This window comes from Lytechinus pictus, chromosome 14 (assembly GCF_037042905.1).
Source record: "Lytechinus pictus isolate F3 Inbred chromosome 14, Lp3.0, whole genome shotgun sequence".
In the NCBI taxonomy this organism is placed as follows: Eukaryota; Metazoa; Echinodermata; class Echinoidea; order Temnopleuroida; family Toxopneustidae; genus Lytechinus; species Lytechinus pictus.
Genome location: NC_087258.1, coordinates 27,651,668 through 27,665,895, shown reverse-complemented (window position 1 = coordinate 27,665,895; position 14,228 = coordinate 27,651,668). Strand labels below are relative to the sequence as shown.

Sequence of the window (14,228 nt, the reverse complement as noted above, 5' to 3'; positions counted from 1 at the left end):
ATTATCAACTCTCTTGCGAAATTTGATGACTTTTTCATGTATTTTGACTGAGTAATACAGGTTTAAACTCATTGAAGTAATCTTGGGCGGTCTAAAAATGCCAAATTCTTTTGAATGCGCAATTCTTAAGAAATTCAATTTGGGTGAACTTTGAAGTTCTATAGCAAAAAATCAAGCACATGGACCTATGTTAATTTTTGCATATTTCGAATATTGAGGTTCTAAAGTATCTATGTGCAAAGTTTGGTGAAAATGACATGGATTTCACTTTAACTGTGGAACGTCCTTAATCAGATATATACTAGTATCATATAATTTACATCACCATCCGACAGACGTGACCGGGTATTGAACCTCTGATCAGGCCGGTCGGGGGGGGGGCTTTCGGGCTCAACCCCCCCTCCAAAAAAAAAAAATCGACCACAAGGGGGGGGGGGGTAGATAAAAAGATAACGTAGGCCCTATATATATGCGTATGTAATTATTGAACAGGGCAGTATTCCATTTATGTCGTCAAGTACTCTAAAATTAAAGCTTTTATATACTCCACCGGTATTCAAATTCGAACATTTTGTCGCTCGGTCGCTACACGCTCCCTCATAAAATAATATTTAATGCAGAATTCATCAATGTTTTCTGCAAGTATATCAAGTCAATTATCCCTAGCTGCAATAGCGTAGACTGCATTGAAACTTTTTTTGATTGAACTCCCTACTTCACCCAATAATATTACTGCCGTAAAATGGGGGTTTCAATTCTAAATTTGTTTATTTTTGTCAAACGCGCTCTGAATTTTTGTCATTATTTGGAATATGTGTTCTTCCTTGAGAAAATGGCTTCGGTCGCGCCTATTCTCCCTGACCGAGGCTAAAGTTACTTAAATATTAAAAGGGTACTCCGGGCTGAAAATATTGATATCTAATTACATAGAGTAAAATTCTCGGACAAAAAAAATCGAGCATTTTGCACGTGAAGAGTGCCAAAAAAGTGTTATGTTGTTTAATTTTAATAAAAATTTAAAGGGGTACTCCAGACTGAAAATAATATGAATTGAACAGATAAAGAAAGATCAGACAAACAAAACAAGGCAAATTTGACCAAAATCGGACAAGGAATAACAAAGTTATATTTACATTTAAACATTTTGCATTATTTCGGTGAAACAGTTCTATGCATGTCTTCATGAATATTCAATGAACAAACTGATGACGTCACATCCCCCACTTGTTTTTTTTTTTTTTTTTAATTACATGAAATTATGTTAATTCACTTTTATTCCTCCAAGAACTAAAAAAAAATTGAAATTGATAATGCAATAGACACTCATTGCTGAAACTTATTTCATTATGAAGGAGACATATATCACTCAAACATTTATATATATATATATATATATATATATATGTTTGAGTGATATGATTTCATGGAATAACAAAAAAAACAAGGAAAGCGGGGATGTGACATCATCAGCCCATCTAATGAATATTCATGACAACGTGCATAATAATTATGTAACCGTTTCACAAAATATTGCTATTCAATAACTTCGCTATTTGCTATCCGATTTTTTGTGTATGCGATGTGCGGGTTTGTTTGTTATTCTTTTCCCAAATATTTTCTGTATCATATTGCTTAACTTTTTTTCAGTAAAATTGAAAAATGAATGGATCAATTATGTTTATGAATTAGTTATTTTACTGGTATCTTGATGTATCATTTATGACGTTATGAAATTTATATGAAGTCAGTATATGGAAGAAGCGATAAAAGAATACTTTAAAACAAAAATGAGGGCGATCGTCCCTACCCCCCCCCCCCCCCATCCCTCAGGATCGATGGCTGGGGTAGTTTCAGCCCCCATTTTTTTCCTCCAAACTGTGTAAAAACCTTTAAAAATCACCATCCGAAAGTGATTGTTTTTTGCATGGTCAGTATACCCCATACACTTCCAAAACTGTTCCTGCTTTGCCTCCAGATATGCAGTAAGACGTAGTGTTATTTTTAATAATATTCACTCTCAACATTTGATAATTTTTCTCGCTCAGTCGCTATGATCGTAAATACGAACAAATAATCTCAACCATGTGACTTAAGTATTTTTGATGTTTCTAAACTATTATAGATTTAGATTTAGATTTAGATTTATTCATTTTCCGTTCACAAAGCACAACAAAATCAAACAATACATAGTCAAATATGTAAGGGGCCCACTAGATTTCTATCTATATATCACTCTCTCTGTATTTCGTATTTATATTTATTTATATATTTGATTTGTAACTTTGTGTTTCACTGAAATTGTCCATACAAGTGTTTGTTTGTAAAATTGAGAATGATACAATATGTGTGGAATTTGATCAATAAATTTTGAAACTTGAAACCATGGTCCAGGTTGGGTAAGGATGGGGGGGGGGGGCGGGGAGGAGAGAGTAGGGATGAATATCCCCCCCCCCCCGAAAGTTAATTTCATGAAAAATCATTAAGGATTTGAAAGTAATACATACGCTGCATTACACTACATGCAAAGACTTTAATATTTTTACTTAAGCTCTTTTGCTAATCGTATGGAAAATAGTTGAAGGAACTATCAAATAAAACAAGAGACTCGGGGTGGTAACATTGAATAATGTAAATACATGGTATTTAATAAAATCAATCGTAGAGTGACATAATATGACACAAATAAAATGTCTCGAGTACGAAGGCCTTAAGGAGAACATTTTTCATGCTTGAATTAATAGGTTTAAAAGGTATTTTTTTTAATATCATAGAAACAATGGCCAATCTTACTAAGGAGAGGGTGCTCATGATCAGAAGAAAAAAGAAGGTGGCTTCACAATAAGCTCAATGGCTTTGTCTTGCTTGCTCGTAATTCTTTTTTTGTATTTTACGGATTTTCGATCCCTTTGAATATTTCTGGGACGGCCATCAAAGAAATGTGTAGATAACAGCAATAAATATCCACAAGTTTTGAGAGTTTCAATGGTCAGTGGCGGCACCAATATTTTTTAAGAGGGGGGGGGGGCAAGTGCAGGGCAAAGAAAATGGTTGGGCAAGCACTGGGATATATATGGTGAGGGCTTGGGGCTATGAACCCCCCGAAAAATAATCACAACCAAGGAAAAAGAAAATAAAGGAATATAAAAGGGATGAAATATTGTCCCATTTTCTTTGTATAATCATGTCAAAATCTATCATTAATGAAATAAGTTTTTTATCAACAAAGTCAACATGTTGCTCGCATCTTTTTAGAAATCTTGCCCTTTACGTCATGCCCCCCCCCCCCTCCTCAAAATTCTCTCGGTTTACTACGCCACTGGGGTCTAGGGCGAATTACCCCATACTTTTTGTTTTGTTTTTTTTAATTTCTGGGGGGGGGCAATGTGGGGGGAAACTAGGGGATGCCACCCCGAAAGTGCAACTGTCAAAGGTTAAATAAATCAAATTTAAAAAAACATATGGCGACATAAATTATAAACTGTCAATGGCCTTTGTTACATCCGAATTGTCGGGTAATAGTCTTGAATCATCTGCTTCAATATAAGGAATTAGTTAAAATAACCCGCAAAATAATGGCCATGTCTTCCTTTCTATACAAAAGCGGGTTTCATTTAATACGCCCTCTCCTCTTATCTTGATAATTATACTGGATACGACAATTAGACAAAGGTTAATAAAGTTACGAACGAACTATCTAACATGAAGTGATACAAATACGTGGTTAAATGGTTATCATACAGGTCAGCCCCGTAGCCAAGAACTTCATTTAGGGGGTTCGGGGTGCGACCTTGCGTTTAAAAATTGTCAAGCAAAAAAAAGTGTCAAAATTGTTGGCCATTTTGCCCAGTAAAAATTGTTTTCCTCCCCTATTTTTCTTGCTCTTGAAAATATAGGGGGTTCGATCGAACACCCTGAACATCCCCCCCCCCCCGGCTACGGACTTGCAGATTATAAACTAATAACAATTCATATACAGAGATATATAGGAAGAAACAAAAACCGAGAAATACAGAAAAGTAACAAGCAATGGGTGCCGTGAAACACAACACATAAAAAAAACAAGATAAAATAAAACCCTTTTGTGATATTCTATACTCACACACTGGATAAATTTCATCTCTTCACCTTCAATATAAAACACAGGATCTAAATTTTACGATATTATGCGAGAAAGGGATTAAAAAGTGAAATAAAAGATACTTCAAAAAAGAAAGGACAAGTCCATCCCATCAAAAAGTTGATTTTAATAAAAAGAGAAAATCCCAACAAACATAACAGTGAAAATTTCATCGAGATCGGATGTAAAATAAGAAAGAGCGCTCTGACATTTTTAAGTTTCGCTTGATTTCGCAAAACAGTTATATTCACATCCTGGTCGGTAATGAGGGGACTGTTGACGTCACCCACTCACTACTTTATCTTGTATTTTATTCTATGAAATAGAAAATATTATTATTGTCTCCTCATTGTCCTATATGAAACGAGAGTTTTATATTCCTAGCTGAACATATGGTATTACCATTGATTTATGTTTCAGTCAAGTAGGTCCTTAAAGGTCAAGTCCACCCCGCCCAGGAAAATGTTGATTTGAATAAATAGAGAAAAATCAAACTAGCATAACGCTGAAAATTTCATCAAAATTGGATGTAAAATAAGAAAGTTATGACATTTTAAAGTTTCGCTTATTTTTCTCAAAACAGTAATATGCACAACTCAGTGATACCAGTTGACGATGTCAATCACTCACTATTTCTTTTGTTTTTTATTGTTTGAATTATACAATATTTCAATTTTTACAGAATTGACAATAAGGTATAACTTGACAGAACCACATAATGTTAAACAAATGTGAATTCCACATATTCAGGGAGGAATAAAACTTGATTTCACATGACAAGGGGGAGAAAATAAGAATATTTCATATTTCATATAATAGAATACAAAATAAATAGTGAGTGGGTGACGTCATCAGTTCCCTCATTTGCATACCGACCAGGATGTGAATATAGCTGTTGTGTGAAATTAAGCGAAATTTCAAAATGTCATAACTTTCTTATTTCACATCCGATTTTGATGAAATTTTCAGTGTTATGTTTGTTGGATTTTTCTCTTTTTATTCAAATCAACTTTTTGTTGGGGTGGACTTGTCCTTTAATGTAAAATCTGTTAATATTGAAATATTGTATAATTCAAACCATGAAGAAAAACGAAAGAAATAGTGAGTGCATGGGTGACATCATAGACTCTCTCATTTGCGTGTCACTGAGTCGTGCATTTAACTGTTCTGTGAAAAAAACATAATTATAAAATGTCATAACTTTCTTATTATACATCCGATTTTGATAACATTTTCAGCATTGTGCTTGTTGATGTTTCTCTTCTCTATTTATTCAAATCAACATTGTTCTGGGGTATACTGGGGTAATAAAAGCTTAATTTGGTGAAAATCCGTTGAATAATATAGTCGTCGAAGCTGTCTACGGTTCCACGGCATTCCAGAGAAGGAAGACGAAAACACGGACGAAGTCATACGACAAGTGGTCAATGAGAAGCTGGACATCAATCTAACATCAACCGATATTGATCGGAGTCATCGTCTCACGTCGCGATCAGGAATGTCAGAAGGTGCCAAGCCTCGTGTCATCATCATGAAGTTCGCTCGTTATAACATCAGGAAAATGATCTACAGTAACAGAGCAAAGTTGAAAGGAACTAAGATCTTCATCCATGAAGACCTTACAAGACATCGTCAGTCCCTCGTCAACGCTGCTAACAAATCTGATCTGATATCGAAGGTATACACAACTGATGGTAGAGTCAAAGCCCTTGTGAAGGCAACACAAAGATGGGTAACTATCACTTCTGAAAACCAAATAGAAAAACTATAGACTCATGAAATCTACACTAGTTCAAATATGAACGTAATGCTCAGATTATATGAACCTAGCTTTCCCATGCATTTTTTGTAATAAGTCCGTTAGAAACAATCAGAAAGCTATCCTTTGTGTTAAATGTTCAAAATGGTCTCATTTGAAATGTGGAAATGTTTCAGATAATATTTTTATGTCGACGATTGACTGGATTTGTAATAAGTGTTTAATGAATGAACTTCCTTTTTACGTTGAAAATTCACCTCAAAAAGATATAAATGTACCTCTAACAAGAGAATCTCAAGATAATTTTAACGAGAACTCTAAATTGCAAAAATATAAATTCCCAACAGAGAGGGGAATTAAAGTATCACACCTTAATGTTCACAGTTTAAGGAATAAAAAGGATGAAATAGAGTTGTTTTTAGATTCTAATCCATATGATATTTTTTCAATGTCTGAAACCTGGTTGGACAATGATTTTCCCTCTGGAAGTTTACATATAAATGGATATAACTTAGAGAGAAAAGATAGAATTTGTGGAGCTGGTGGTGGTGTTGGTTGCTATATTAAATCAAATATTACCTATAAAAGGAGAAATGACCTTGAAAATATTTCTTTGGAATTAATGTGGATAGAAATCCAAATAACCAACCAGAAATCATACCTACTAGGTATTGTGTATCGCCCTCCCAAGGCAACAATAGATGTGTTTGAAGAATTAGAATATAACATTGAAAACGTTTGTAATATAAGTAATAAAATACTAATCACAGGAGACATGAATTGTAATATGTTAACAAACAACCTTTTGTCTCGGAAAATCACAGACTTGTGTGATTCCCTTCAGTTTAGACAAGTGATCACAAAGCCAACCCGCATTACTTTGATTTTGAATGTCGATAGATATACACCAACTAAGGTTCTGTTACATACCCTAAATTGGCAATCCGTCCAACAACGTATAAAATTCAATTACTGTATAATGATGTATAAAATAATTAATAACCTTGTACCAATGTATCTAACAAGACTCGTTTCCTATAGACCAATTTACTACTCTACAAGATATGCTGCAACCAATCCTTTACATGTCCCAACACCTAGAACAGAATATATGAAATCAACTTTTTCTTATCAAGCAATCGTCATTTTCAATACTCTTCCTTTAAACATACAAACTTGTGGATCATTTATTATTTTTAAGAAGCATTGTAAACAACTAAGTTTAGAATTTTAGTTCATTTTTAAAGTAAACTGAATACATTTTAACTGAATTCCGATATAATCATATGTGATAGTCATAGTGGGCTTTATAGTGGGGTCGGGGATGGGGAGGGATTGTTGTTGTTGTTTTCTTTCTTTAAATATATTATTGTAATCTATATTTTTATATATGTATACCTGTTTAGCATTTTTTCTTCTTTTTACTTGATGTTAATAAAAAAAAATCGAGGATAAGACCGCCATTATGACATAACTGGCGTTAATTGATTTTATTGTATTACTCTATTTTTAGTATTTCTATTTTTATCATGCTGGTATTATTTGTTGTTCTCTGGTTTTTATAGTTGTTTTCTCTGTATGTTGTATGTAATGTTTTACTCTTTTTACATTGTATGATATTGTAATATTTTATTGTTAACATTTGAACAGGGCTCTCTTGTAAAGCAGTTGTATACTGAAGAGACTACCCTGGGTAAATAAAACAAAATAAATAAATAAATAAATAAATTGATATGTTTTAATTTTGTGACGTCAAATACGAATAGCTCTGTCATAATTATTTGTTCTAAAATTCATAAAATGTTATTTCCAGATAACTGAAAAACAGTACATTCATCATTTTCAATTCAATCAAACGTACGATTACATCGACAATTGTATCAGAATTTTCTTTTCAGTTATAATGAAGTATGGAAAAAATGGGAATTTACGGAATTTTTGATAACATGACATAATTTGGGGCAGCTTCGAAAAGCCACAATATTTTTTTTTTTAATCTAAGGTAATACCTTCATTCATAGGTTCTCTTGTTTGTATGTAATCTTTTTTTGTTTTGTTTTTGCTTTATATAAAATAAACAGGGTTGACGATTTGTATGCAATTTGTTTTCACTTTGTATCATGACAGAGATTTAACATAAAAGGCAAGTAACAAAAAATGAAGGACAATTCCTGAATGCACACTTAAGATTTTGTTAAAAATCAAAACGGACGTATTTCAATTTGATGACAGTTGCATTTGATAGTAACTTTTTCTATGTAATTTCCATAAAATGTACTTGTTAAAAAAGATGTCTCTCAATCACTACAGGGTACATAAACAGGACACTGAATTCCTGGACCAGAACCCCTTAAAATGTTGTTTTTTATACTAATTTCGACTACTCTATGACGGACTGTGCTACCAATTAAACTCATTGCTCCCCCCCCAAAAAAAAGATGAAATAAAATTTAGAATGAAAAACATTATGAAGTATGAAATGAATTTTTAAAACTGCAATAACAGACAAAATACAAAAATATAACAATTAACGAATATATCACGGTAGGGTCTGGGAATTATTAGACCCGGTCGAAACAACAACAACCCGACGCCAATTATTAAAGCTATGGGCGTAGAATAAACACAAGAATCCAAACAATCCTTGACCATAAAGAGTGACCAAGTGATTAGCATTCGGGAATTCGTATATAGGCCCTTACAAGCGTCACATTCGTCTAGTTCTGCTCTGGTGTTATGATGTCTCCAAATTCCCGCTCTCTTCGTTTTGTTATCATTATTCGCCTCTAGAAATATAAATGGAGAAGAAGCATCAGATGAACATGAGTCTCAATCATAAAATTCAGAAGAACTTCCCTCATAATAACCATATCGGCTCATAGAATGAAAAAAGAAGTCTGAATCAGAGTCTGAATCAAAATACATGTGTGAATCATACTCTGAATCGCTTTCCGGTTCGCATTCCAGATCAATATCATAATCCGAGTCCAGATCACGATCTTCATTTCTCTCTCTGCCGCCTTCCAAGTCCGACTTAGAGCTGTCTGGTGGCCAAAGATCTCCAGTTACGATGCGAGAAAGATTCTTAGGTAGGACGCCCTCATGGGTGATGTGATGACGGAGAATGGTCCTTGAGGCGATTTCCTCGAGAGGTAAGACCGAATGACTTTGAGACGTAATTATCTCCTTGAGATCTTTGAACTCTGGAGTCAATGTGTACGGCAAATAATCAATCACCTCTTCCCATGTTTCATGGCGATTGTTTCTCTTCTTTGGATCGCATCCATTCCGAATGAGAACCAATGCCACATCCTTCAGAAACTGCGGATATATACTCAGGTGCATTTTCATCAAGGAATGAAGCATTGTATTCCTGTCAATATTCCGATGGGTAGCATCTTCACACTGTACTAACCTTGAAATCAATCGTTTCAAACGCTTTAACTTTGTGTCATTGACACGTACTCTTCTATCTAGTAAGTAATTCCGACATCGTACGATGATATCATGGCTGACAGATGTGACATTACATCCTTTACATTTCTTTCTGATGGTTTTCACAAATTGTTCTGCAAACGTCAGTAACGATTCAAATGTCTCTGTTGATTCGGGGCAGCTGGACATTGCAATCGCTATCAAGTCCGAACCAAGACACTTCAGCATTTCTTCCTGTGCCTTTCTAACAATACGTCTTGGAGCGCTTTCAAATATTGGCAAGCAAGAGTTCATGATTGAAATACACTCCTTCACGTCATAATTTTTCCAAAATTTCACATCTACTCCTCGCAAGCCTTCAAGGATACACCCTATCACTGAACCAATCTTGAGCTTCGATTGTTGTTCCAACTGAACTGCATCCTTGAAGATCTGAAGTGCTTTCATCTCGATGTCCCTGCGATAATGAAATACACCACTTCGGGCGTGCAAAAGAAGTTTCGGCACGAAGTAGTCCATTACAATGTTCTCTGGTAGAGTCCTTTCTGCTATCAAGAATGCTTGGGTAATTATATTCCACTTGTCAAACTGACTACTCCTCCATTCTTCAAAATCAACTTCCATTCCTGAAAAAATGGAAAAGCCGTTTGAGAAGGTGTATTTTCTTCTTTCCTCAGAAGAAGCACTGGATATTTTCTTGCGAATAGATTTAGCTCTAGATAAATACGTGTACGCACTTTCAACGTCTCCATCAAGGGAATAATCTTCAGCTAAAATAACGGTCACCCCGAGTATTTCTAGAGCTCGTATCTGTTCTTCATCTGACAGCTGCATATACCTTGTATTCCTCTGGAGGAAAAAGTTCACCAAGTCTGACTGCTTGCACATTGCTGCCAGACAACACGGGTCCAAACCTTTGGAGTTACACATTGGAGTTGCTCCATGGTCGATAAGTAGTCTGAGAATGTCTACCTTCCTTTCTATTGTACCAGGAACTAGAGAATAAGCATGTTTAAACTCATAGATACTATAGCAGCAGGTATCAAAGACGGCAAAATAAATTGGTGAATTACCACATTCACATTGAGAATTCGGATCGGCACCCTGATCAAGTAAGAACGCAACCAGTTCGGTGTTACGACTTCCACAAGCAAACATCAAGGCAGTCTTTCCGTGCTTGTTTCGACCATTCACATCGAAGTCTTTGGGGTGGGAAGCAGCGAATTTTTTGATATCTTTCAAGCTCATCGTCGGGGTCTTTTCCATTCTTGATACCAAGTTAATGGCACGGGAGTTTCGAGACTTCTTGGAAGACGCCATTTTCACTTAGTTCCAGGAATCAAACACGTTCTTCTTTAGGTCTATTCATGGAAAATAAAACAAAACAAAACAGAAAAAAAACAATTTTGATAATCGCCCAATAATACTAGAAGATAACAGGAGACACGACACAACAAAAGGGGAACAATACCGCCAAAGCAATTGTAGTTATTAATGATCATTGCTGAGCACTATAGTTACTCTAAATCAATCATCCGTTAAGTGCATCAATTTAGCTCGAAAAAAACAGAACTACTAATTTACTGTGTAAGATTATCTTTTCTGAAAATTTTGTTTTCTAGAAAGTAGACACACATTAAACACAAGATTCATGTATGAAAACATACAACAATTCAAATTACCATGTAAAAGAATAAGAAAAGGGATAGATTGGACATAAAGTTATCACCATCAGCTCATACAGCTGAATATTCATGACCGCGTGTATTTTTTCACAAAATATTGCTAAAATTAGGAATTCAATAACTTCAGTTATCAGATTTTGATATAACTTCAAGCATGCGTTCTTGTTTGATTTTACTATATTTATTTAGAAATTATTTTATCCTTGAGTACCCCTATATAAGATGGAAAGTTCACCCTGACGAAAAGTTTGTTTTGTAAAAATACCAGGTGAATGTTTCATAAAGCTATTACAGCGACTTTTAAGATCGACTGGTGATCATTTCTTACGCGCTAAATAATCACCAATGAACATTAATGGTGAATATCATGTACCACAAGAAAGGATCACCAGTCGTTTTTTTAAATCGCTCTTAACTTACGAACAGTTAAATGAAACGGGTCCCAGGAGCATTATTATGTTTTAGGAAAATCCATCAAAGATTGAGAAAATTATTAGAATTTTAAGTTTTTGGTTTGTAACGTCATATTTGAGCTGCTGCCTCATAAATCTTATCATATAATATGAAATGCATATAAATGTTATGATGGTTCAAGATGACTGAAATTTAATTTTCTTTCAGGAGTTGGTGTGAAATGATTTGTCTGTTGATATATAGAAGATACAATAAAGAGCATTTTCTTTAAATTTTAAGAAATGGACTTTTCACTGATTTTCAATCCACGATATGGGGAATGCGCTCGCATACGACTTTTAAAAAATTGTAATAATTTTTTAATATTTTATGAATTTACATCCAACCTTCACCAACGTTTATTGTCCTTTTTCCTGTTATTTCTACAATAAATAGGGTGAAGTTCCCCTTTAAATAAGATAGAACCACGTCACTTCATGGTTGCAGAGGGGCAAATAAGTTTTGTATATATAAGATTAAGACTATAATTCCAAGGCATGATAGTACGGGATAGAAATCCAAGTAAATGAATTAAAATTCCAACCGCTATACTATACAGACTCAAACACCAGCAACTGATAGAGACCGAACTAAAGCTTTAGGCATCCCCTATCTCCCATCAGAGGCAGCACTAGAGTTTTTTAAATATGGGGGGGGGGGGAGCTTTTGGGGCAGCATTTACTACACATTTTTTTCAGTTTCACAATTTCTGGGGGCAGCTGGGCCGGTAAGTTGGCAATTCGTCTACTGACCACTCACCACATGCTCTACTTTCATTAAGTCTAATGCCATCAAGTCCATCAACATTTCGTCTAACAACCATTTGGTCCAATAACAATTAAGTCAAATCATCACTTCGTCTAATCACCAGTTCGTCTATTTCCATTTCGTCTAATAACCAGTTGGTCTAATACCCATTTTGTTTCCCTTCATTTCGCACAGTTAGCACTTTATTAGACCAAATGCTATATGGACTAAATGGCTATTGGACCAACTGATTATTAGACGGAATCGCATTAGACTAAATGAAAGTAGACCATGTGGCGAGTGGACGAACTGATGGTAGACCAATATGATAGTAGACGAGTTGGCAATTGGACAAATTTGTATTAGACGAATTGGTAATAAACCGCTGGGCCGGTCGGGGGCAAATGCCTCACATACCACCCCTCCCTTGGTGCCGCCTCTATCTGATCTCTCCCTCTCTCTCCCTTCCTCCATCTCTCTCTCTCTTTCCAGCGAGCTGATCCCTGCATGGTGTTACGCAATATCTCATTATCTTAAACCACGGAGTTCAGTATAGCTCACGAAGGAAGTTCTGTGCAGGTATACAGGCCAAATTAATACACTGCTCCGACCATGGAGCTATAGCAATAGCTTCATGCTCCGACACTGCTTTGTGTTACATGCACATGGTGTTACCATCAGGTAACAATTCCCTATTTATTAGTACCATGGTACCCGACTGTTTACTTCATCAATCAGCCCGAGCAAAATTTACATCCAATCAGACAATCATAATATATAACTCTTGAAGTTGTTGTTATATCATCCTCACTCTTGACTATAAATTTCCCTACTAGCTGTTGGCTATCCTTTTCAATGGGCACCGCACATAATCATATAAAACATATAATACTTGAAAAAGTATAAACCTTCAATGTTTTGAAAAGTTATCTCATTGTATATGTTTCGGTCTTAAAATTGTACAAACTAAAAACACTTAATTTTGACCCCTTTCCAAGAAATTTGACAATCGAGAAGAAAGAGAATATATCTTACCAGGCAAAGATGAAAGAGCGGGCAATTGTTCGTAGGATGGACACGGTGATGGGCAACACGATCACGATGACTCAAGAGGAAAACTTCATCATATTATGGACCTACTGACTGTATTGTGATCTTCTCCAACCAAAAATGACGCACGTGGTGTTAAATCCGAAGTTGGCGGATTGCAGAGATGTTGGCTCCGACTGCGCGCGCAGACACCGTTCAATGACGAAAACACTTTCCTAAAATCTGCCAGCCCGGATAATTACCAGTAATTTCGGGTGGGAAAGATTCGTGAAAAATTAACCCAACACTAATTTGAACGAAAAATAAACTAAAGGTATAGCTTGAAAGAAAGAAAATATAGAAAGAAAGAAAGCTAGATGAAAGAAAGAAATTAATAAAGATGAAAGAAAGTTAAGAAAGAAAGAAAAAAAAAGGAAAAAAAAAAGAAAGAAAGAGAGCGAGGGAAAAATAGAAAGAAAAGAAAGAAGGAACGAAAGGAAAATAGAAAGAAAAGAAAGAAGGAACGAAAGGAAAATAGAAAGAAAAGAAAGAAGGAATAAGGGAAAGAAAGGAAGTAGGCCTATCTATCGATTTATTGGTGGCTTCAGTATCGAAAGCTTTTAGTTTTATCGGGAAGATGCAGAGTAGGGAGGGGGGGGGGGGCTGTGAAAAAAATTGTTTGGTTTTTCTTCAAGTAAGAAAGCAATCAAGCGAACAAAGAAACAAAACAAAATTAAAAAGAAAACAAGATCGATCTCTACCGCCGTACTCCCCTCTAGCTGCACCAAGGCATGGATTTTTTTTTGAACTCCAACAAAAAAATATATTAATAATAATCTGAATAGTCACTCTATGTCGAATGAAGACTGCTTTTGAGAAACGTTTCCAAAGATATTTTATCTCGACAACTATTTCTCTATTTTCTCCTTTCATTCCCTTCCTAATTTTTGTTTCATTCCTCCTTTCTTTTCCCCATGATCCTAATCTTCTTTCGTTTTCTTTT

The 14,228-nt window shown here is 35.1% G+C and overlaps 1 protein-coding gene across 1 annotated transcript; it reads right to left on the bottom strand.

Moving 5' to 3' along the window:
* Positions 1–7,299: 7,299 nt before the first annotated feature.
* Positions 7,300–13,368, bottom strand: LOC129255511 (protein fem-1 homolog C-like). The gene is made up of 2 exons (XM_064109457.1): positions 13,232–13,368; positions 7,300–10,672 (listed from the first exon to the last, which is right to left on the bottom strand). Exon 2 carries the CDS (start codon positions 10,629–10,631, stop codon positions 8,706–8,708), a length of 1,926 nt encoding a protein of 641 aa, XP_063965527.1. The 5' UTR covers positions 10,632–10,672; positions 13,232–13,368; the 3' UTR covers positions 7,300–8,705.
* Positions 13,369–14,228: the final 860 nt, after the last annotated feature.